Here is a 26,997-nt window from a genome sequence, read left to right on the forward strand (position 1 = left end):
TATTTTGGATTATTATCGAAATGGACTATTCATGAACTCGTTTGTAATCATAATCACGATTTTTTACAATCTACAATATATAGGACATTTTAAATTCATTTGCAATACTTACAATAAATTGTTTATTTCATCGTCATAATTAGCCCATTGCGGTCTATAGTTGGACGAAATGGAAAGGCGCAACTTAGGGAATACCTACCCTTAATGTTCAAAGTCGCGGCGCTCCGTCTCGTCTCGTCTTTTCTTTTCTTCGTGTCGTCCGTCTCAGGTCGCCGGTCCATGTGTCTGTGTATCACTATTCATTGTCAGCATGTGGCGTTACTGGATTTGACTAAATTACTATTATGAAAGGTAGGATATGTAGGTATCTTAAACACCAGGAACTTTCGCCTAAGTAATCTTATATAAATCAAGCAAAGTACCTTAGTGTTTAAATTGTTTTCCCATCGTGAGACATTTGGACTGACAGGCGTTCTCCAAAACTGTTAATGTGTATCGGTATTCATCTTAATAACTTCACCCCCACATAATTTGATGGTGGCGAGTTTAGGTACCATTTCCCAGTACACAGAAATATTAAGTAAAATAAGCAAAACTACAATTACATGCAACACTGTTTGATGTTCAAGTGCAGGTATTTACGGCTTTCTCCAGTAAGTAAACGGGTGGTCATTTAGACATTTTTCTTGTTTTCCTGGGTGATGAGTCAACAAGCACTGCTGTGGCAAGTGGCGGGCGGCAACGACGACAACGCGGTGAGGGGCGGGCGCGGCGCGCGGTGCAGCTCGCGGCGGCGGCGGCGAGGAGGCGCGGGCGTCAACCGCGGCGTGTGCAGTGTAGCACGCGCCGCCCGCGGCCACACATCGCTCCTCGCGCTACGCCGCCGCGCCGCCTCCCCGCTCTGCCGCACCACGCGTCCGCTGGGCGCGTCGCGCGGGCCGCGGGCCAGGCCCGCGAGCCTGCTGCTGCTGGTCTCGTGGCTAGCGGCCGCCACCACCGCCGCCGCATCCGACCCGGCCTGTCCGGAGGACCCACCGACGGCGCAGCTCGCGTGCGACTCTTGTCGCTACTACGAGAACGCGCGGGAGTACAGCTTGCAGCTGATCCGCGACAGCCTCCTGGCAAAACTAGAATTCACACAGGCACCGAATACCACGGGTCGGCAACTGCCGCCCGTGCCAGCGAATCTCATGGAGCGGTACGAGCGCCGACCGCCACCGCCGGGCGTCCAGGCCGACGCACCTGCCAATTCACGCACCTTGGTCACTCACACTGAACCGGACGACTTCCTCGCCCGCACCGATAACGTTTTTATTTTTGCACGTTAGTATGCCACTTTCTTTTTATGGATTACATAGTAATATTTACGAACAAGTCTTCAGTTTAAGAATCTGATCATTTATCTTCGTAAACGTAAAACCAAGTTCGATGCCCCTAGTCCGTTAGACATGTCTAGTATTAGACAGAAACGGGAGGACGTGGTAGGCATAAACTTTATCCGGGAATTAAAGCTATCAATCAAGAAACGGAATGTGCATTGCGTTCATGAGCGTGCGGTAGTTTTTCATGTTTTTTTTTAATTGATCATAAGATCCGACAGACAGTAACTAACTGTTATATACCATTATTTCAAAGGATTGTTCAGTTTCGTGAACGTATAAAAAAACGGAAAAATTAATAGATTACAGTATGTTAGAAAAATATATTTTGTAAAATGTTGAAACGTTTTACACGTATCATATTTTCAAATTTCAAAGAGTTCAATGACAGGCACGAGTGCAGCCTTTGCGATCGTTTCACGCATCACAAATTTTAATTAGACAGTGATCGGTTCAACTTCAACGCGAACGATTGTCTATAAAAGCGAGTACTCGTTGATAACAATCGCTATCAGGTCCGACAGCTTCTGAATATTAAATCTACAACGGTTAGGCAATGTACGCGCTTTTTGTACAAACTAGGCTTGGCATGCAATAGTCTACAGTTATTACCGTTCAAATGGACAGAAGTATATCGGATTACTAAAAAATAATTAGGAGTAGGTGACGAGGGATTCTAAATTAAGATTTCTAAAGCAGTTTCTTTACAAATCGGTGACACAACAGTGGAGGTAAAGGTGAAATAATTATTGCGATGCGAAAACGGGGCTATCTGGGTTCAACCAAGTATGTAATCTTGTGCCGTGAGCCAAGGGGCTTCGACCGCAGCTGAAGATAACGCCAAGACCAGCGGCGCACTGGCGCTACGATCCCAGACACTAATTAGCCAATGTTACCACATAATTTACGAATTTTTCGTTAACGCACCATACGCGTATAACCTAATTCGATCAACCTAATCGACAATTCAACAATTTTGAGAAAACGTCTGCAGTTTACGCAAGTTTGATAATTCAAAGATACAGAATTTTATTTATATCTCACTCAAGTCATTATAAACAGTACTTATATGGACTCAAGTAATACTGTGCCTGGATCTAAATTGAGGCGTTCGTATAAGACCTCTTAAATAATAGCTGTAATTGTTAAAGTTTTGGGTAAATTTAGATCTCAACCTATTAATTTCCATGGATGCAGATTTTTTTGACAACATAAACATAGAAACGAACCTTAGTCACTATTTTAAATATAGACACTATTCCCGTGAACTTAAATTGCGGTGGTTGAATCTCGCGACCTTTGTTGTTCGTTTATTATTTTTAGCATATCAAAGTCGATAATAACCTAGTATTCACTGTCCGATTGATAAATTACTCTGTTAATGAAATGAGGTGCATATGACAGGACACTGGGACAAGCGTCTTTGTTTTTGTTTATTTTAAGTACGCGGACAGAGTAGGTATGGAAGTATTCTTAAAACAAAAATTAGACGTAAGTGATAGATAAAAATTAGTAGGCGTGGTTGATGATGAAAGAAGGTGGTATGTAAATTTTATCAAACGGATGAAGGATGCGTAGCCGCCACTACAAAAGACTTCGTCTGGTTGTATAAAATTGCTGGAAGGGTGTGTGAAATGTGGGCAATAACGTTATTTTTTAAGTACCTACCTTAATTTAAGTACCTACTAAGAGGGTTAAATAAAAAAAAGTGCTGGATGTTCGACTTCACTTGAGTGATGAATGCATAAAAACTTAAACCTAATCCTAAGTTTTACGAATCTAATTTTTAAGATTGCCATTGCCTTTATCACGAGTAGGAGTATTGTCTACCTTGTGGCTAACTAGTTCCACACGACTGGATGTGGCTACATATAAAAAAAGCATTTTTCTAAATGTAAAACTTTAGTAACAGTATCTTGTAACTGATTCTGCAAATTCTCATTGTTTAGATGACTAAACGAAAGATATTTCGCTATAAATGGACGATATGCTAATCGTTTGAACTTGTACTAGGTTACCGCTAGCTCATCATGTGAGTGGGCGGCTGCAGACTCTCTGTCTGTCGTGCCGGTACGCCCGAGAAACACTGCCCTCGACTAATAAAACGACGACTGTGCAAACCGCCTCAGTCGTACACTGTGACACAATTCCAGGCACATTACCTACGTCTTCATACTCTACGATTTCGGGTCGTTGGAATCAAAATTTTAGTAGGTCAAGACGACCCTAGTACTTTTGCATTAATTGTTCTGGATGATACCTGTTCATCTACTTAGGGCCTACGTGCGGTGCGATGATTTGGACTTGTCTGTGGTTGATTCCTATTTATTGTTATATTTTGTATAGAAATCTTTTCGCATTGTGAGTTTGAGTAAATTCAACATTATGTTCCGATAATCTAATAACAATTGAATAAATTACTGATTAATGTTCCCCTGGAAATGTCAGTTACGTTAAATTGTCTAATTTTGTAAAGAAAGATGACTTCCTCCTAAAATGTGAACAATAAATTACAACTTGTATAGCGCACCACTCCATCGCCAAACTTTATTAAAATATATTACCACTGGCACAGAATTTGAGTTCGTGTTACATTTTAAGAAGCTCCTGCAGTTGAAGTAATCTGGGTACATTAAAGTCATCATTTTTATAAATAACCACTGCTTATCATTCGAAGCAAGGACGTGATATATTTGCGCATTTAAATGCCAACAATTTTTGCACTTTTTTTTGGATAACCGTACCTATTACAATTACTTATATTTTTAAGATTTTGTTGACTAGAATTACATTATTATTTGAGTGAAAACAGGCAATAGTAACAAGACACTCATTGTATATTATATATTGTTGATCTAAGTACTAAAATTGAAGTAATTAGGTACTTTGACGATATTGTATAGGTAGGAACAAATGTACGGATACGTAAAATGTACCTACTTTAGCACGGAACAGAAATACACTAACGTTGTATTCTAGAACTATTTACAGATCGCTCATACGGGACTTCACAGGGAGAGGAAACATGTATCATCACTGAAAGCAATGGGGCACGAATCATAAATGATATACGTACCTTCACAAGAAGAGTTTAACGAAAATGTTCACGAGATATGCAAGTGTCTTTTGTAGGTAAGTTAAGTGCAAATTATCGAAATGTGGTATCAAATTATTTTGTAGAAAAGTAAACAAATGATACCTAGTAGTGAAGCTACAATTTTTGAAGAGTAGTGATCATTGAGACGAGGCGGGCAGTCAGTGTGTGTCATCGCAACGAGACGACCACTTGCAACAGATCGATTGTTTTGGCTGCTCCCAGTCACCTTAATTGCCCATGAATCAAGATGTCTCGGGCGCATTTTGTATACGTACCCACTACCTACTTATATTCCAGATGTCTAATACTTTCATATATGATAACAGTTAGAAATAAATACTTAACAAGAAAACAAGTGTGTTCCATAAGTAATATATTTATATTGTCTTTCAGTAAATTAAGGCGATTGGTCAACAATATTTCTACTTTACTGAAAGGAAATAATTTATGAAGATAAGTGATAGTTAATTCAAGGTATATTCCGAGTCGGAACCCTCAAATGAGGTCTTCAGGATATCTCAAGACCGGAAAACACTACATCCGTCTGTGCACTTAAAAGTTGCGAATATGAGAGCGTGCGAAAATCCTGCGCAGCTGAGCCCGCATGGGTCGACCACCCCCGAACAATAACTGTTTGCAATTCGCCCGCGTTCATGATAATAAAACGTTGATTTAGACTCAGACAATGAATAATATTTATTCAATATAGACCTGACCAAAAGGAGATAAATAAATTGAGCTCGATTTAATTATAGATGTAATTGTACTGTCTCGTGCGCGTTTGTAAAATTAGGCTTATTTTACTTCATTGTTACTTCTTGCTATGATGAGAACAGACGTTAATGAGATACAAATACGGAAAAGTTTCGTCTTTGAAAATTCAAGTAATGGTAAGAATTCATAAGTGTACGTTTACTATTGGAGTTTACTGAAACCGTCGGGAAGAGAGTAAGTAACATTTCTTTTAGATATTATTTACTATGACGGTCTTACCGAACGTGGTTAGGAAGTTTAAGATTGAGTTTGAAATAAGATAGCTTAGAAGGTTATCGTCGTATATTACGTACTTACGGAGTTTTGGACCTGGCATTGACAGAACGGGTTCAATAGTACGATGTACAGATTCATTGCCAGAGACACTCAGGGGTCGTGTGCGGGTTATTAAACAGTTTCTTCACTTCCTTTTTCTATGCAAACATCTACAGGCACCTTGATACTAGAGGTTGTTAACCGGTGCATTAGACGAACACAATTGAGGCCAGTGTGTGAGCGAGTTCAAGAGCAATTTAGGTTCCCTAGGTCAGTTCGCCGAAGGTAACCTTGACATTGACCACAATAAAATCACCTGCGGGCATATTTTGGCAATACTATTTTTAACAAACAAACGCGATAATTTTTATCAAGCATAATAAGATATATATTATATTCATAGTTCATCCAAACATCGAGAATAAATATATTAAATAACAAGCATTATTATTTCATTTATCAATGATAAATTTTGTTCAATGGCTACAGAATAGACGGTTACGCAAAATAAATTCTTAACTAATAAGTTTGTAAAGCATATTGTACACCATCTTAGTTATGTATACTTAGAATATGATTATTTAAACCTTGTTGATATTAGATGATATATATATATATATATATATATATATATATAATACATGCATAAGCTAATGCCTTTGTTGCATGATACATACAAAAAATCACTAATATAGAGACGTTAATCGGTATACGACTACAGTAGGTACCTACGAGCATAATTATAATTTATTTCCATCTCAGCAAGGGTTGAAAATAGCGACCGGGAGCAATACGTATGGTCATAAAACGTTGCGACTGTTTTCCAGGAGATGGAGACACAAAAAAAGACAACTCATAAATTAAATGAACAGAAGCGTCGTCGCCAATAACCGTCCTTCGTTAAATGTAACCGTTGAAGTTGGCGAAGCCGAGGATAATTTAAGCTCACATATAAAATTTAATGAAATAGCGAATAGTACTTGACCATATAATTAGTGGTAATTATAAAATTTTATGATAGCGATAGGATCTAGCAAATAACGTAGAAGGCATTTTGTTTTCGTAATTTACTTTGCAACTCTTAGTAGTCAAGTACCTATATATATATACCTATATATATTACCTATATATATTACCTATCTGAACGTATCCTATACAGCAAGGACTAACGCACGAGACGACGTTTTGCCTCATAATCATAAGTTTATTTTGAAACAGAAATAAAAAGAGGATGTTACAATAAGTAAAGGTTTATTGCAATGTGCACTTTGCATGAATGCAGTGAGGACGTCGATTTCAATTTGGTCGCATCCTGCTTTCTCAAGATATTCATGTCATTGTGAGGGACGTTTTTTAAACCACCATCACATCCTGTCTTGTCCCTGTTGCAGTATTAAAGTACTTACAGTTATCAAGATGCGATTGCACGTAATGAGAGTTCTTAGCCAATTTGAAAAATAACTTTAATGTTTAAGACCTAAAATAAAATTGTAAAACTTTTGCAACTATAAATATTAGTGAGCAGCGTTAAAATGTGAAGGTGTGTTATTTGGCGTTTTTATATATTTTTTAAATTCGGTAATAATAATAAGTACCACCAATTCTGCGGCCGTAATATCGGCGTTTTTAAATGAATTTGAAAGATCAGATAATTGCGCTTTTTTGGTAATTGAACTCATTGAATATTCAGCCAATGTTTCTTTTAGGACAATGTATCTCATATTTTTAACATAACCCAAGTGCTTAAAAGAGATAAGCCAGTTACTGTCTGTTTTCTGACGCAATACAATACATTCAGTGTGTACTAGTAATATTCGGAACATTTGAAATAGATAAAAAAACGATTATAAATTAAGCATTCATGAAGTATCGCGCATTGTATTTTTTGTATCCATTGTGCATTGTTTGTAACAAAGTAAGTAATGTGTATATATCACTATAATATAGCAGTAAAATAGCGAAGTAGCTATCTTCAAGCGTTCCTATCTTGCTTTTTTTTTTAATTTTATACTTATTTAGGGGCTTTGATATTTATCAAAACCCCCAAATATTGAACATGTCAGCCTCATTAGAAAAGCAATACATTAAAAAACCAGTTCACCCTCACCCTCCTCATCAAATACAAAAATTTGTTCAATGATGGAACGTGTCCGAATATTCTTTGTTCCTAAGATATCAATTTGACAAGCATGGAAAATGAAATGCTTATTGTTAACATTGAAAATCAGAATTAAACTTAACGGCCGATTAAAAAGTCGATGCTTTTGGAATTTATAATAGTTTATTCTTTTTTTTTTTGCTTCCAGACCAACAAAAAAACATGACGTCACATTTTAATGGAGCCAAACGGCCCAACGAGACTGAATATTACCAAAACGTTTTTTTTTGCTATAAGCTATAATAATAGGCAGAGATTGTAAAAAGCAGAGCATATTACCTTAGACTTCAAGGCCGTAATATAGGCACACAGAGTTGATAATATTATCTCCTTTTGAAATCCCGGAATTATTATATTATAAGGAATTGCTTTACTGTATTTAAAAGAAAAGTTTTCTAATTTTAAGTAACCATATACTTAACTATTTTGTTTTGATTTTTGCCTCTTATTTATCCGGGTAACTATATTAAAAATAATATCTAAGGTAGTTTAAGTAATGCAGATGTTCATAGGCGACGGTAACCGCTTTCCATCAGGCGGGCCGTATGTTGTTTGCTGCCTACATAAAAAAAATAATTATGCATTTTATAATTTTTTTATTACATAAAAATAGCATCCAAATGTAAAATAATATGTATATGTACCTACTTTAGTATCATTTATAGTAATATTGTAGAAAAAAAATGTGGGTAAGTTAGACGATGGCTCTATAGCCATTGCTCAATACGTTAATTAATAAAGAAGTGTAATAGAAAGAGTTTCAAGAAGATATTTATATACCGAGCATTGACCTACTCAATGGTACCGAGATGTCGAGATAAAACAAAGAACTGGATCGGATAATATTCTGGACAAACATCTAGACACACAGACAGGAAACATTGTAAAAACAGCGATGGAAATAGTTCGTGATTCGACATTGTGTAAATAGGTACGTACCCTCTATGATATTAGTATTAATTCTGCAATCACAAGTGCTCTAATTTTGTTTACATGTAAAGTATAAATACTTAGGTTCTTGATGATTATGTCACTAACGATTTAAATTATTATGGAGTTGTAGAGTTAGCTCTCTCAGAAAGACTATAACAAGTGCTAGTATTTTATATTAAATGCGAACGGATCCCAGATAAGTCGATTATTTTTTTATCTTTCGTTTATGTTATTCCTGTATGTTATTTGATAAAATATGAGTTGAATAAATGAAAATTGTTAATGTGTAATAAAGAAACTCCTATCACACTATCACAACTATCTTCTGTGGGATAAATGTCTCATTAAATACGTTTACTACGTCTTCATTTAAATGTCATAAAGAGAGATTTTGTTGCGTTAAATACTATCGAACCAATATAATATTTACGAATTTGTTTATTTAATAAAACTAGTGGTTTATTGATGGATGACAGAGTTATACACTATTATTGTTAAAAAGTTAGAAATTATCTAGTTGAACCTATCCTAGGTTGGAAAAAATAATAAACATTGGAATTTAAAGAATTTTCTACGTATTGTGCAGGCAATGTAAAAATTGTTGTAGTTACTTATGTATCATATGCATCGCACAAAAGGCATTATAAAAAAAAAAAAACAGATTTTTGTGATTAATAAAGTGGGCCACATACCTATCATAAAATTAGACCTCAAAAATTCAGCTATGTGTGAGCACTATAATGCAGACGAGTCCCGCCTCGATCACATAATTCTACATTGCCCTGCCTTCGTTAATGTGCAAAGATTGCTTACAGATGGCCTACTAAAGATTTATAAATATGAACACATTCTTTCATTTTCGTGTTCTGTAATAAAGATGGCAAGAGATAGGACTTTATATACATAGTGGGGTAAGAGGAACACCGAGGGAAGAGGGTAGCACTACAGTCTCTCGTCAGTCGATATGCAGGACCATTGACTTACAAATAAATGGACGACGGGTCTAATACAAAAACCACGAAAAAAATGTCCCAAGTGAACCTATTCGAAATTTAAATTGTAATGTCATCGCAGTATCGCGCTGTCAGTAGAACAAATGAAGACTAAAGCGGAGTTTGGCGCTCTGTATACGATTTTAGCGCCTTACAAGTGCGGACACTTTTTAGCGCGGACCCGACGTCCATATAATTGTAAGTCAATGTGCAGGACAAACAAATTAGTTCAAAAATTAGATGTCGGTACGATGTTCCAAATTTGAGAGAGGCAGAAAAAAAATTGATAGTTGTGTAGTCTGAAAACACGAGATGGGCGTAATTTTTTCTTTGCTAGATCTTGGTGAAAAAAAATACAGTAAGAGAAACATATATGTTCCTCCTCCCCCGTGTCAGGGGTGATAAACTTTTTGATGAATTGTCATAATGGAATATTGTCATATTATATACAATAATTGCACCACTACAATTTTATGTGTAAACAATCACACATCTTAAGATAGTTTTTAAGGCCAGCAACAAAAGTCTGGTACTAGATTTTTTCCGTCAGGAATTTTTAAAAAATTTAATATTTTAGTGAAAAACTAAAACAATTTACATAAGCTCTAAAATAATGACGTAATAAACAAACACAAAAATGCATGCTCATAGCACATTAGCTACGTGGTCACACTACTTCTATACCAAATTTCAATTGATTTAGTGGGACGGTTTTCAAAGTAGAGTGGCTTTGGCGACTAGAGAAGAATACATTTTGTTAGAAGTATAAATTAATTTTTGGACCAAACGTTGTTTTTCTATTATGACGATGTTTAAAAGTACTTAAGTTACCTAATGTTTTGTAAACGAGTGGTTTAAAATGTGCCTTTATTATGTTTTTGTACACGCCAGCACATCAAGTTACACATTGACGTATCTTGTTCCGTTGCACTGGAGGCGATTTTCGAACAAAAATGTGTAGTCTGATGTGCCGTTATCCGTACATACTAAAAAAATTTTTAACAGATTCACTCTTTTTTAATTTGTCACTCTTACCCCATAATTATTATTTCACCTGTTTTTTGATAAATATGCTTAATTATTTCAATGGTTTTAAGATCAAATTCGATTTAAATAGTTTTACTTAGAAATAAGTATATGAAATACGATGACAGTTCCTCTTACCCCATTTTTGGGGGAAGAGAAACGTTAGCACAACCTGAAAGTTTTTGTTAGATACATCGTAAGTATCAATTTTAGCGTAATGATTGTTAAAACATGGAAAGCTGTTAAACCAGGGCAAGATTAGAGTATCCCTCTAAACATATATATAGAGGGAATTTGTGAATGATTTCATATATCCGCAATGGCAATAGCATATCCAAAGTATACAACATCAGAGGACTTCGTATTATATATAATATATATAATACGAAGACATATTCACAAAAATACCTAATAAAGAAATATAATAGAGAAGAAGTATTTTGAATGCAGGATTTTTAAAAAGGAAGAAATTATTGAAGAGTTGTATTGATAAATATATTCCGATACCGTAAAACAAGAATGAAAATAATAATGTCACAATATCGCTGATGTTCTATGTTACTGTATTAGGTTGTTTTGATTTTCGCCAAAGCCGTTAAAATTATACAAAAAAATGTTCATGTTGAAAAACGCGGGAAACTCTCGAGGGGAGATTCTCTCCTTAGTATTAAAATCTTGTTTTAATTAATTTTTCTTTCAATTCATAGTTAGTTTGTGCTAAAAAAGGCGTTATGGATTCTGATAGTGGAGGTACGAAACCAAACCCCGTAATAAGAAAAGCATCTGGGCCTGTAGCAGACATTTCTGATGAGTACGAAGATGCCAAATATATTCCATACTTTAAGGAAAACTACTGCCGCAGTTATTTTGACAATTCTCCAGGCACCATATTTCCAGTTTGTTTTCAAGGACAAATTAAACAGACCGATCTGGGCCCAGGTATAAGACGAGTGTGCCATTACTTTCCCTATCAGGCTTGCTTTACTTCAAGGGACTCGTCGAGCTGTGTTGATGCTGTAGTCGAGGTCTTGCGTTTGGATATGGAGTATTACTGTACTTTGCGGATGTATCCAATGGAGCTCAAGCTTTTGACGAGGGCGATTTACGGAGGATCTTCTTGTGATACCTCTCACATATGGAACGAAGCTATAGATAAATGCAAGGGCGTAGTCTTTCGTTGTGGCGCTACTGACAAGCTGGGAAAGGCTTTGCGTTTACGCAAGTTTACGCGTCGCTCTTGCAGCATGACCGGTCATCTCGTATACTGGAACAACTATTCTTGATGGTGAGCATGTAAGTCAGAATGAATAGCTGCGCCACTGGATACCTATGTTGAGCCTCATCAGCCATCTCATTCAGATGTTGGAACACCTTAATAATTTCCTGATCGCCACTGTGAGTGGTAGACACAGCAGTACACTATTTGTGTATCTTCCGTGTCAACCAGAAACCACAAAACAGAAAAACTCATTGCCTTAAGGTTCTTGAGAAGCTGGATACAGATTTTATTGCGAACGTAGGTACGTACAGACTGACTCGAGGTAAAAACCTGTGCTCCAGGGGATATCCGGGGTAGCGAAGGAACGCTGCCCAGCCGGACATCTGGTTCGTGTGTCGGTGAGGAAAGTAGCGATTTATTCGTTTTAAGGTGATAGTGGGCCGAAAAGAGATTTACAAAGGTTATTGATAGTAGATGGCCTACGAAAAAGACCAATAAAGAAGACATTTCCCTCCTACCATCACAACTAAAAAACGAAAAAACTTATGAAGTTAATTACAGTTACATCGTTTCCACTTTTGATGTCATCGGAAGATTGAAAACATAAATGAAACGTGAAACCAAAATGAAGAAAAGAAATATGAAGAACAAAATTGCTTTATGCCAAAGCCTCTAAAATTCTACAAAAAAATCCTTTTTTTTCTTATTTCTCTTGGCTTTTCGCGGTTAACTTTTCAGCCACTTACAGTGTATTTAATATTTTGATTTTAAATCGGGGAAACATAATGATACTTTTTTGTTCTCCGGATAATATCATAGAAAGAAACGGGATTTGGAAGTTGGAGAAAGAGTGAAAAAGGGATCAGGTGAGGAACTATGAGATGTAAATAAACAAATTGTATAAATATAGAATAAATATTTATTATATTTACAGAAGCAAAATTTATAAATTTTACACTTTCAGCCTGTGTTTTTCGAAGGAGTAAAATGACATTTTCAGAGATAAAATTTTAAATAGTTATGTAGTTGTTGTTGACAGTTTAATCGATAGATTGTAAAACATAAAATTTTACCAAAAATGACTGAATTGTGAATGTTACGACGCACAGCGTTTTATTACCCCTAAAATCGGACATGCCCCTGTTAACAAAAGAATCAGAGAAAACGTTTCATTCCGAAAGCATGAGTAAACCTCCCATGAGTCTCACTACAATAGTTTTGGAGAAAACCTTGACCAAAGTTTATGTCCCGTATTAGCTACTTTTCGAAAATAAAATTCTAGTGACCAAATCGTTGCAGCTAAGTAATTCGTTAGATTGTTTTTTGAAAGGCCTTGTAGGTATATAACAAACATTTTTTGACCGAGAAAACATAAAGTAACCCCCAGTGCATGACACCACAATGCGAATAAGAACAATTCCAAAAATCGCACGTTATTGGGTTATCGTCACTACACATCTGCAGCTATAACTGTCTCACTCGCACATTTGGGTTGTTTGGCTGCTATCTCTTTCGGTCTAACGATACAATTGTACTGTAAGGCCTTTCAAAAAACAATCTAACGAATTATTTAGCTGCAACGATTGGTCACTAGAATTTTATTTTCAAAAAATACCTAATACGGGATATCAATTTTGGTCAAGGTTTTCTCCAAAACTATTGTAGTGAGAGTCATGGGAGTTTTACTTATGCATTCAGAATGAAACGTTTTCTCTGATTGTTTTGTTAACAGCGATATGTCCGATTTTAGGGGTAAAAAAAAACGACGTGTGACGTTATAATGACTACTAATTGTGTTATTGCCATCTTTGTTCTTATCTTGACAATTTTGACAAACTAGTACCGAATAAAATTTAATTTTTTGCTTTTTATCAAAAATAAGCAGATTTGATTATTTAAATTGAATTAAAATGAAAAACTTTAAATATGTAGGGTCGTCTCCTTTTTGTATTTTTCATAGACATCGTTCTAAATACAGTGTATGTATTTCAATTCATACGAATTTACAAATTTTGGAATTTTAAATGAACCTGTGCTCAATAATTGGACGAATGATCGGCCGAGGACTATTTTTGGGCTATTTATTTCATAAGCGTGACCAATATTGAGTCGATAGTCAATAGAATATTTTTATCGATTGCAATCACTAGCTGGTTGCAAACAGGCAACACTTTTACGCAATGAGCTGCATTTTACTTCGTCATATTCCTTAAACGTGACAGAGCTTGACCAATATTCAGTCGATAGTCGATAGAATATTTTTATCGGCTGCAATCACTAGCGCCTTGCAAATGCAACACTTATACTCAATGAACTGTAATTTAATTCCGTCTTCAAAAAAAAAACAAACTGCACTGTTTTTTTGTGTAAGATCTTCCGACTTTTTCAGATTCGACCTGGCAAGACTGATCCCAGAGACACGTACTAGGATCAAAAAAAGTCCAAGCTGTGGTGACAGTTCATAAAATTCTACAAAATATAACCTTGTAACAACGTGCACATATAAATTATTCATAAATAATTTTATGAGTCTCGCTTTTAAGTGAATATATTTTCTTTTAATTTAAGGAAATACATTAAACTAAAGTAAAAATAAGATCAAATCAATGTTTATTTGTGAGAAATAAGCGGGAAAATATTTATTTTCAAAAATTAATTATGTTTTACAACAACACCGTGCAAAGGTTACTTCATTAGGCTGTATTTGATAGACATGAGGTATTGACTTACAATTATATGGACGTCGGGTCCGCGCTAAAAAGTGTCCGCACTTGTAAGGCGCTAAAATCGTATACAGAGCGCGACACTCCGCTTTAGTCTTCATTTGTTCTACTGACAGCGCGATACTGCGATGACATTACAATTTAAATTTCGAATAGGTTGACTTGGGACATTTTTTTCGTGGTTTTTGTATTAGACCCGTCGTCCATTTATTTGTAAGTCAATGGGTATATCGTTAAAAAAATCCGATAATTTAATGAAAAAAATGTGTACTGCTGCTCTTAGCTGGTTGTGACAAAAACTTAAAACCGAGAAAATAATGTTAAAACAAATTAAATAAAAAAATATCTACTTTTCTCTTGCAGTAACTTCAGACTTTATCCACCTTGGAATAAATAAAAATGGTGGCAGTATAGTGCGTGTATTCAATTATAAAGTATGAATTTATAGTCATGGGCAATGGTATTGACATGTCAGGGTTGTTACTTTTTTTAAACTTTTAAATTAATGGTATGATAAATGTTTTTAGAAATTTAATAAAATATCAATTAAAGTAGCTTACTCTTTTTTTATATGTATAACATCAAGTGACGGTACGATAAAGTCGTGCGCCTGATGGTAAGCTACACGCCTACCATTACAGTCACAGTGCCACTCAGAGCTTTAAAATGCAAAGATCTGATTTCCACTGCGCCCGTCACCCTGAGACGTAAGTTGACAAGTCCCATGTGCCTGTAATTTCACCAGCACTCAATAAACATGTTATGCCTACAAAACACTTCACACATCTCTATATGTCGTTCAGAATACATAACGTAGTTCACTAAGTAGTCTGTGGAATACATCAGAAAAAAATAAAACTATAAGAGAGAACCTTTTCATTAAAAATAAAGTACACTAAAATATCTTTTAACTTTACCTCATCCCTATGATTAACGTCAAATGAAGTGTCATGGGGATCACCCTAGTTTGTGTTTACAGTGTTTAATGAAAATTTTCATATTATACCTACATTTAAAAGATTTTATACCGCCAAAATAATACAGTACAAAATTGACTTTATCGACACTACTTGGCCACAAAACTATTCGCCGTAAAGCCTAAAATTGAATTGATTGAGGGTAGCGTTACAAATAATCAAACTGAATAAGCAGATGTTTCAACATAAAACTTCCGCAAGTTTCGTTATCAAATTTATAACCTCTAGTGGTTATTCATTTCGTTGTTGCAAACAAGACGAATAAATTTAATATAATATTTTTTATGATAATAAGGGTGATATCAATACCATTGCTAGTTATATAACATGGCAGTATTTTCTTTGAACAGCTCATTCAGATGACAACAAGCAAAATGATTGCACATACTTCGTGTTTTTACGTTTCGTCTTTAGTGAAACATCATTGGAAGCAATGTAACCAGTGTATTAAATTATATTCAGCTTGGGCACAACAGAAAACAGACACTGAAGGTCCTTGGAGCTTTTATTCACAGCAAGTGTCAGGTGGTACTCTAATCAAAGATGATCATCAGGAAAAGATAGTGCAGCAATTGCAAAAGGTCTATGATGATGTTGTAGCATTTCAGAGACCTGCGTTAAAAGTGCAGAGCAGTAGTAGTCTCTTTAACTTTTTTAAGAAAAGTGTACCTCAAAAAATTATTGCACCTAATGGCCTTTACATCTATGGTAGTGTGGGAGGTGGTAAAACAATGCTTATGGATTTGTTTTACGAAACTGTTCCGGTAAGTTACTAGGAACTAATTCTATTTTGTTTTCCAAAACAGACTGCAATAACAGTTCTATGCATTGGAGTACTGTTTGCTTACTATGAATCTAGTCATTTGCAATCTATAATAATTGTATTGGCTGAATATTTGTTATGCTTATGCATTGCATAAGTTATTATTGAATAACTGAACTCAGATTGTGCGTCTTTACTTCAAGAATTGATTTCGATACCAGAGGGCCAACTATCAAACTTAAAAGAAATATTACAATTTCATAACATTCACCATTCATCGGTTTCTGCAAAATTTTATCACCTTTCACAGTCTATTGATAACAATGGTATGGAATGGTGTAACAGGCAGTTGTCCACAACTAGATGTCCAGACACCTTTTTTGCGTGTGGTTTGAGAACACTGTTGACATCTGTTCTTATAGTTTTGATGGTGTACACTGTAATGCTCATTATCGAGGTGAAAGGATTTGCCAATTGCCAATTGTTGCCCAGAATGCATGAGACATACAGCCAATAATGTTACAAATAAATAGTTGACAACTGTTGAAATGACTATTTAAAATTTTATGGAAAATGGCAACCTTGCAAATGTCATATTACTTCATTTTGGAAATAAAATTTACAAAAATTTCAAAAACTTTTCTTATTGGAAATGCAAAATAAAAGATGCAACATAATTGCGATCAGATGCAAACATAAATTATTTGTAGAAGTAAATATCAATCTAAATACACAACATACATGAAATGGCCAGTTTCATATAAAATTGTAATGGATTGAGGATCAGCTCAGGGGTACTTTTAACCTAATAGTGAATGAAGTTGCCTGTAGGGGCTGGTATTCATTGGCATTAAATTTGATTTCAGATAAAAGAAAAACTGAGAATCCATTTCAATTCTTTTATGTTGAATATTCATGCTAGAATACATGAGTTGAAAATTAAGTCCGGGAAAGGTGCAAGCTCGTTTCGAGATGAGGGCTCTAAGCCATTTGATCCTATACCTCCAGTGGCTGCTGACATCACACAAGAGTCATGGCTTATTTGTTTTGATGAGTTTCAAGTAAGTGAATTTTGATTATTCAATTTTAGCATAAAATTCAAAGGAACTAGAAAATTTTTAGAATTTATACTACATTACATAATATAAAAGAATAATATGAAAGAATAACAATTGGACCACCATGTTTCACAGTTGATTTAATTCAGTGTTCACAGTGAGGGTTTAGAATGTCATAGTGCATAGTTTGTTTGTTTTTTTATGCATGTGAACCTGTCTTAACATTTACAGGTAACTGACATTGGAGATGCCATGATTTTAAAACGTTTATTTACTCAGCTATTTGACAATGGATGCGTTGTTATAGCAACTAGCAATCGAAAGCCTGATGACTTGTACAAAAATGGATTACAACGGTCTAACTTTTTACCTTTTATACCAGTGCTCAAGGCACACTGTGCTGTAATACAGTTAGACTCTGGCATTGATTATAGGTTACGAGGAATGGGTAACAAATATAGCAAATATTTTTTGTAAGTTCAGTTGCTTTTACTTATTTTACTGTGATGTGGTATCTGTTGTCATTGTAGATCAGAATAGTAGGAGTATATTTACTTCAACTTCAAGTAATATAATAGTAACATAAAGTGGATAATACCTCCCTTTGAATTCCCTGAATGATTAAAAATAACAGGCAAATATAAACAAAATAGTGGTGTTTTTATTACAAATTATAAAACTAAAATGCACTATCATAGTAATATATTATCTATATACTTACATGTAAATAAGTTAAAAGTCATGGAACAAAATGTGTTGTCTATGATGTTAGTGTCCTACGAGGTTGTAAGCATTTTAAAAATAACCATATATTTATACAGGGTGTAAAAAGAACCTTACCGAAGCCGAACTACACGCATCGTGTACATCAAACTGAGGCACGTGAAGCAAAAATAATTGCTGGAAACTACTTTTATTTTTAGGTATTAAAAAAACAGCTGTTTTTGACGCGTAATGTAACGCGTGGAACGAGTGCATGAGTGTGAGTGTTTTCAATCTGCGTTCAGTCTAATCTCTGATCGTAGTATGTTCTTACTAAGCGACCTTGTGGTCTTCTTTGGCTACTGTTAGCACTTTCAAACGTGGGTTTACTTACACCACGTCAAGAATAGAACTAAACTGCACTAGGATGTTCAATCTAGTAAAATGGAAATGCAGCAGAGACCCTACCGTAAAATAGAACCAAGTTTTATTTTGCGGTAACCAGAACACACACAAAGTTCAAGCACTAAATGGATGCTAGGATATCTTCCTAAGTTCTTATCACTCAACACTCAAACAATAAACACAAACGCTACATAACTCGAAACGTAAGTTTACATGACTTCCACAACAAACTACATTTATTGACGCCGTTATTCAAATTAAAACAAAACGAATGCTGAAAGCTTTGAATATCGCCTCCCCCTTGCCCCGCGAGCCCTTCTTGCGGAGATCGATCGATCGATGCCATGCGTCGCATTCAGTTCTTTTGTCTATTTTTCTCGTTTCCCCCTTGCCCCGCGAGCCCTTCTTGCGGAGATCGATAGATCGATGCTATACGTCGCACTCGGTTCTTTTGTTTAATTTTTAACCGACTTAAAAAATGGAGGAGGTTCTCCATTCGACTGTATGTTCTTTTTTTTTTGTATGTATGTTACGCGATAATCCGTATTACGTATTAAGACGAAATAAAGTACTTAGTTAAATAAACTTATTTCGTTTTTGGGTAATTTTCAGGTAAGTTTTTGTACTAAATTTTGGTGACAATTTCTTTTCAATTAAATATTTATAGAATATCATCACGAAGTATTATTTAATATTCGAGTGTGGTAACCTGAAATATTCTTTAATATTGCACGATGATATACGCGGGGCGCACTATAAGTTTCCGGAATGAATAAGAAAAAATACTATAAATGGTCAGAAATGAATTTATTGTTTTTCAAAATATTCCCGGTTAGCGTTAATGCACTTTTTCATACGAATGAACCAATTTTGAAAACATTTATGCCACTCCTATGTGACAATCTCTGAAACATATTTGTCATACTCTTCGACAGCCTCTTCAGGTGATGAAAATCGTTGACCGCGTAACTGGTTTTTAATTTTTGGAAATAAATAAAAGTTGGGAATAAGTAAAGGTTGGGACTGTACGCGGGATGGCTCATAAGCTCAAAATTGTTCACCATCAAAAATTCATTTGTTTGTCTGGCCGTGTGAGAACTGGCATTATCGTGGTACAAGATGATACGGCGTTTACGATTATTTTTACGGAGTTTGTCAATAACTTCCGGCAAAAAATGGTCGTGTATCAATCACTATTCACGGTACAACGATTCTCCAAAGCAACAGTAGCCACGTGTCCAGTTTTATTTAAAAAAGAAGCAATCATCCGCTTAGAGGCACTTTACACGTGCGCCACTTTGGTTGGTTTCGGCTCATCTCGAAAGACCCATACGCTCGATTGCTGCTTTGTTTTGGGATCGTAACTATAAATCCATGTTTTGTCACGTGTTACTATGTCCCACACCAAATTTGACGCCCCTTCGTTGAATCTGGTAAGCATAGCATTGCACCAAGTGACGCGATCTATTTTTTGAGCCTCAGTCAAATTGTGTGGGATTCACTGGGAGCACAGCTTTTTCACACCCAAATTTTTTTTTATGTATAAAATATAAGTGCGCATTTGACCTCCATCTCACATGATGGAAAGTGACGATGAGGTCGACGATGGAGCATGCACACCTAAATAATGCCTATTCACTCTCGCCTTGAAAAGGCCCAAGTTATAACGGTCAGGGAACAAGTCTGCAGGCAGGGAATTCCACTCCATAGCCGTTCGCCATATAAATGTGGAAGCATAACGCTTCGTGCGAATATTTGGAATATCCACAATATAGGGGCGGCACCCAAGCCTACGCCTAGTTCGCCGGTGATGGAAAGGGGAAGGCGGAATTAAATCGTTTAATTCAATCGCACACTCTCCGTGATATATTCTATAAAATACCGATAAGCAGGCGGCGATTTTCAAGGCTCTGCAGCTTCGCCTCCAATAATTCCGGGTCACCTATAAGCCTCTTGTCACGGTTGTCAATTGAATCCAAAATGGCCAGTTGGTATGTAGCAGAACCATCCCAAAGGTGGCAGCAGTACTCCAAGCATGACCGGACTTGTGCTTGGTACAGTTGAAGCAACTACCCAGGTGTAAAGTAACGGCTCACCCTGGAAAGGATGCCAAGCTTCTTTGCTGCATTTTTGGTCATGGATTCAATGTATCTGCCGAAGGGCAAATTGGACGACAGGTCCATCCCAAGTAGCTGGAGACTGTCGGCTATCGGTATGGATATATAACGAAAAGTCGGAGGCAGCGAGTCTGGATCAGTTGTCAACAGAAGGTTCAAGTAATTAGTCGTATGAGACTCAACATCTGGGATCCTAGTGGCGCCCCTGACAAGCTGGGAAAGGCTTAGCGTTAACGCAAGTTTACGCGTCTCAGCGTGACCGGTCATCTGGTATGGGAATAATAACCATTCTTGATGGTGTGTGGAGAGGGGACTTTAATCCCCCGGATATTAGTGAGGTGCACTTTTAGTGGGAGGACGTGCAACCGCTGTGTAAACTTTTTTCCTTTTCTGCGACTTTTTTTTTCTTCTGAGAAGTGAATAGGCAGGAGGCGTTGATGTTCCTCGCTACGGAAGCGAGGAACATCAACCAAATGTTTGTGTAGTGTTGATTGTAATTGACTCATGCCTATGCCTAAAGATGCCCGAATCTCAAGGTATGTCACATGTCTGTTTTGATCATACGGCGCACAGCATCGATGTTTTTGTTGTTCACAGCAGTGGACGGGCGACCATCACGAAATTCGTCACTGAGATTCACACGACGGCGTTTGAATTCTGCAAACTAGCTATAAATAGTCGTCTTGCATGGTGCTTCATCGCCAAAAGCAGTTTGAAGCCGAGCGAAGCTCCACTGAGCTGTTAAATTACACTTAAAGTCGTAGAAAATCATACTACGAAAGTTACATCCATGGTGATGTGGACAACCAATTTCTAAAATGACGTCACAATGTAAAAACAAGTGATAGTCAGATGAAACAAACTGTATTCTACAGCCAAAGAGTTCCATTTTCAAATGTTGTAATTACTTTTTAAATATTGCTTATATAAGTGGCCAGTTCCGGAAACTTATAGTGCGCCTTATGTATACGAGCAATTAAACAATAAAAATTGTCACCAAAATTCAGTACAAAAAACCTGAAAATTACTGTTTATTAATACAGGATGTGCTCGGTGCCACAAATGATCGTTTGCGTGTAATCTGTCCGTCCGCCTGTGATACAGTACAGGTACAGCCGATATTTGTGTGCGTAATTGCATAGCGGCGGTAGCATCACGTGTGCGTTCGCAACATTTCAAACGCTTCGTTTACTTGTAAATTTAAGAAAAAATATAATGTTTGTTTGGAAGAAAGTTTAGTAATGATATTTCGATTTCGTAAAAAGCACGAAAAAAAGTTCATTTTGACCTTCAATGTCTCCTTATCTATCAAATTCCCAGACATAGCCCCATACAAGAAAATACTAGTAACGACGTGAAGAATACGTAGTTCTCGTTTTGGTTAAGGGTTTTTTACACCCTGTTTGTAGAATGCTTAATATCTATATTAATAAATATATATTGAAAATGTACAGGGTTATTTTTAATATACCAACAATCTCACAGGACTGTATTACTAACATCATAAACAACAATTTTTGTAAAAAAAAACTTAAAAATAAACTAACCTTTTAGATTGCACTATCTGACACTTTTTAGATGTGTATTTGGTAAGTAAGCGTAAGCTATAGCGTCACGCCCGATGACCCTCCACCCGTCCTAAACGTAGGACGGGGGACAGGGGGCAAAGACTTATTACTGTTTAGACTCTAAACTTTAGAGCGATCTTTTAAATATTTTTATATTTGTATGAATGCAAAATCTGATGAATTATTAAAAGTCATGGAACAAAAGTTGTAAATGTTTTTAGTAATATAGTCCTGGGAAGTAGTTAGTATTTTACAAATAATCCCGTATACCACTATGTAATTATATAGTCCGGGATTGCAAACGGAGGTATTATTTAATCTATGACGTTACTGTCTTGAAGTTGAGGTAAGTACACTCTGTTCATTGCCATCTATGTTTTATCATACACATAATAATATTATATGGATATTTCATTACATTTTATTAGCTTTCTATTGCTGTTCAAAGATTTATAACGCATTTCATTGGGGTTACTAAATATTTTAACAATATAGTTTTTTTTGCCCTATAATTGCACCAGAGTTTCTGAAATCTGCTGATCACATTCCTGCCCCAACTTGGCTATGCATGCCGATGCCTTACGATTTCATTGTAAAACTTGTGATGAGTGGGTGTTTGTGATATTTTAGTAGCATCGTTGATTAGTATTTATATTTTTTTATTTTATTGCTATTTGTGTTGGTTCAAAATTTTTAAATGTTTTAGGAATAGCGAATTGACACCTGAGAACAATGTAGTTGACAATTTATTCAAGTTTCTTATATCAAAGGAAAATGATACAGTCAGGCCTAGAGTAATAAATATTATGGGCAGAAATGTTAAATTTGCCAAAGCATGTGGAAGAGTTTTAGACTGTACTTTTGAGGAATTATGTGATAGAGTAAGTAGTACATGTAACCTATTTCAGTAACTTTTTGTGTCAAAAAACCAATTAAACGTACCACACTATACTCTAGCCAAATTAGATATATAAAGAATATGAAGCCAATTATTTTAAGTATAGCTTTCAAGGTACCTATTGATACATATGATTTATGAATATTGTATGAATAAAGTATTTAAGTTTAAAATTTTATTAACATTTACTGCTACATAGTAGGTAATGGTAGATGAAACGAGACAAAATTTAAGAAAAATTTAAAATTTTAGATTTTATTTTATAGTAATTTACTAATTTCAATTTCCAATTTTGAACTTGAATTACAACTCGAATCGAATTTTTGCAAATTTTTCTACTGAATAAAATTAATCACTAACGTAACTTCTAGATCAGTAATCAGTATTATAAATAGTCTAATCGAATTTCGGGGGTAAATATTGAAATTGTGGTAACTGTAAAACAGTCTGAGGTGAAATTCCTAAGACTCGTATGTTTTTTTGTTGACATTTAATTTTATACTATATCGAATTTGGCTAGAGTTTAGTATGGAATATTCAAACACGTGTTAAGTCCACCTAAAACATTTATCTTTATCGGAGGTGGGAACCTCTGATAAAGATATTTGTCTCATAGACTATATGCCAATTTTTTTGTTTTGCCTCCATGCCTTTTTAATATGGATTTACGAATTGGATTGTTTTTGACAGCTTACACAGTGCTACTCACTTTGATAATAACTATATAGTAAGAAACTTTATAAAAAACACATAAGTTAAGTTAAGTTAGTTAAGTTTATACATTTATCTAACCGAATATATTGTTTGTTGTGCAATGTTGACTTCATATGTCATTTACGTCTACTAAAAAATAATAATAATATTCTCCAATCGACAGTGCTACTACTAGTGATGAAAGAGACTCAGTCTTTTAAGGCGTTTTATAACGACTCGACTCCATTTTACAGGACTCGACTCTAAAATTAAGACTGGGGGCTCGAGTTTTTATTAATAAGACTCAGTCGTTTTACTAAAAGACTTAAACGACTTGAACCACTAGAAAGACTTAAACGACTTGAACCACTTGAAAGACTTAAACGACTCGAGTTGTTTGCAAAGCGACTTATACTTATTTTATGTCTTATTAAACCCGAAGTTATAAACAAAAATGACGTAAGTAGTATGTAGTAAATAATCAAGTTTATTTACTTATAATAAAAATAAACATCTTGTGGGTACAAATACGATCACGCCATACGGCTCATGAATCGCGACTCCCGAGACTATGAGGCGCCAGTCGTTTTAGTCTTCTTAGTCATTTTAGTCCTATAAGTCTTTTAAGCTTCCTAGGGTTTAAAGACTTCGACTCGAATTAGTCTTCGGTTTTAGTCTTATGACTCAAGACTTGAAGGTTAAAAGACTAGACTAGTCGTGAGGCGTTGGAAGTCGAGGTTTTTTAAAAGGCCTCAAAAGACTGGGTCTCTTTCATGACTAGCTGTTACAGGGGAATACCGCCTCTCCCATTTAAAAATTCAAAATAATCTTTTAGGCCATGGGAGAGGCGAGAGTCTAAACGAGGTATCCAAAATAATAATAATAATAATAATAAATTCATTTATTTTCTCTCAGTGTATAAGGTAAATTCTGTAAAACGCTTATTACACTACCCGGTTTCTAGGGCCCTATAGGAGCCGGTTATTGCACTACTCTGCCAACCAGGCCTCAACTCATTCTGAACGTGATCGTCGAGAGCATTGCACGTGTTATTGTCGTGGCGCCATCGCAGTTTGTATTTGTTGTTTCTCATCGATTTTTTTTGTAAATTTCAAGTTACACAACAAAACTTTTTTTCTTCACTGCACGACATGGCGATAGCAAAACAAAATGGCTGGGCGAACTAGAGGGACGAAACGATACGACTGCTCTCCGCGTTCGCCAACTGAGCTGCCTAACTGCCCTAGGCGTTATAATACTGCCCCAGCTGCAGGGCGCTAGAGACGCCCTAATATGGGACCCTGACACTCCTAAATCTTTTTACACCTCCCTAAATTAGAGTTAAGGTCCCTTGATATTGGGCAGTTAATAGACGTTTAAATGCTTAGTGTCTAATGAGTTTTAACATTAAACCTTATTTGCGAGATACTTGTGCCTGAGGTAGGCATAAAAATGCATGCATTACAGGTAACCAGGTCCTCATTCAGCGAAATGTATTAGGTGAAACTCAGTTTTACATGTTAGGTAGGTACAGTATAAAAAAGTATTAATGTGTGTTTATTTATTTTAAGTATTATAGAAAGTCATCATTTTGGTTGGAAGTAGTCACGACCTGCTTAAACGGGTTCCACTCTAATATCTCCATTAACATCATACACCTCCTATTTTTTTTTCGCGGATATAAGACTTTTAGGAAGTCAATGCTTTTAGGGGTCGATATTTGGGAATCATCGATCTACAAGTGATCAATGAAGGCTATTATTTGAAATCTATATTTTCAGCCTCTAGGTGCTAGTGATTACCTAGTGATATCGAAGACTTTCCACACAGTGTTCGTAAGAAATTTACCCCAGCTGTCATTAGTACGGCACAGATCTCAGTTGCGGCGTTTCATCACTATGATTGATACTCTATACGATAACAAAGTGAGGGTATGTACCAGTTTCATTATTAAATTTTTTATTGCGAAATCCATCTTGCATGTAATAAATTTTATTTAATTTACTTACAATAAAAGTATTGATTTCTTTCGTGTTAGTTAAATTTTTGTTGATGTTAAATTACGACGTGATGAAGTTACGTTTTACCTCTTGATTTCAGGTAGTAATATCAGCGGATGTTGAACCTAAAGATCTTGTGAATAAAAGAGAAGCAGAAGAAGTTGATGACACCCACCGAGTTCTAATGGATGATTTGAATATTACGAAAAATTCTGTAAGTGTTTGTGTTTTTTTGAACACAAAAAAAATAAGTTGACGCGTTTTAATATGTCGACGTTAGTTAAAAAAAAATAGATATTCTTTTAGTGACCCATGTGCAGTACATTCACGCTGTGTATAAAAATTTGTTTTAATAATAAGAGTTGCATATTTTAGAAGTACGAACATCTTTATTGAATAAATTAATAACTGCCTCTGTGGCCGAACGGTTACCATGCCGGACTGCCACGCAGAGGTCCCAGGTTCGATTCCCGGGTCGGGACAAATAGCTGTATGGCCTACAATTATTTCTCTTGTGAGTTTGGGTGTAATTTGTGGTTGTCTATGTATGTGTCCATGGCACCCGCGACACAGGGTTTCACTAGTGCGGGGCTATGTTGAGTGTGTGCGTTATTTATTAATGAATTTGATTTTGTTTAAAGGAGGATGCCAAAGCTGCTATATTCACGGGCGAAGAGGAACTGTTTGCGGTTGATCGGTGCCTTTCGCGAATAATGGAAATGCAGACAGACGAATATTGGGATAAATGGGGCAAGCAACAAAGTTAATGAAATTTTATTTTAATGTTATAGTTTAATTATGTTTTCTGTACAAGATTAAAATATTGTTACTCTTAGAGCTAACAAAATGTTGAATTGATGCCATATCCTCTTAGTACTAATTTCTTAAAGAAGACTGAACATAGTTCAGTTTCAGTATTTTGTTATTTGTTTAAAGTTTGAATTTTCATGTAGACCCGAAAATTTAGGTTGGCACAATTAGAGGGTTTTGTTCATAATATTTTTTTTGTGTTCACTACGTAGTTATGTAATTTAGCATAAGTAATTGTTATTTAACTGTATTCGATTGAAAATAGAAATTATTTTGTTAATTTATTTATTTAAAAATATACATAATGACTGCAAAATTTTAATTATTTCATTTTTAAATGTATTGCCTCTTTGCCTATGTTTTTATTTTTGTACGTACTTATTGGCTTCAACATAGCCTAAATAAATAGAATATTATTGGCAATAAAAGTGAACTTTAGCAAATTAAATT

General features: G+C 35.6%; 1 protein-coding gene across 1 annotated transcript; it reads left to right on the plus strand.

Moving 5' to 3' along the window:
• The first annotated feature begins 1,217 nt into the window (after window positions 1-1,217).
• On the plus strand, window positions 1,218-26,796 carry LOC113236824 (putative ATPase N2B). The gene is made up of 8 exons (XM_026473022.1): window positions 1,218-1,323; window positions 15,884-16,297; window positions 17,163-17,357; window positions 17,586-17,827; window positions 22,853-23,027; window positions 25,519-25,668; window positions 25,838-25,951; window positions 26,379-26,796. Exons 2-8 carry the CDS (start codon window positions 15,893-15,895, stop codon window positions 26,502-26,504), a joined length of 1,407 nt encoding a protein of 468 aa, XP_026328807.1. The 5' UTR covers window positions 1,218-1,323; window positions 15,884-15,892; the 3' UTR covers window positions 26,505-26,796.
• Window positions 26,797-26,997: the final 201 nt, after the last annotated feature.

Source organism: Hyposmocoma kahamanoa, unplaced genomic scaffold (assembly GCF_003589595.1).
Source record: "Hyposmocoma kahamanoa isolate Upper Pololo Valley unplaced genomic scaffold, ASM358959v1 92, whole genome shotgun sequence".
NCBI classification, from domain to species: domain Eukaryota; kingdom Metazoa; phylum Arthropoda; class Insecta; order Lepidoptera; family Cosmopterigidae; genus Hyposmocoma; species Hyposmocoma kahamanoa.

Bases quoted from the DNA above. Each gene is read 5' to 3' on its own strand.
- LOC113236824 (XM_026473022.1), top strand. From the start codon at position 15,893: ATGACAACAAGCAAAATGATTGCACATACTTCGTGTTTTTACGTTTCG. The intron at 17,358-17,585 runs GTAAGTGAATTT...TAACATTTACAG, and splicing joins TTTGTTTTGATGAGTTTCAA to GTAACTGACATTGGAGATGC. The intron at 17,828-22,852 runs GTAAGTTCAGTT...TAAATGTTTTAG, and splicing joins AAATATAGCAAATATTTTTT to GAATAGCGAATTGACACCTG.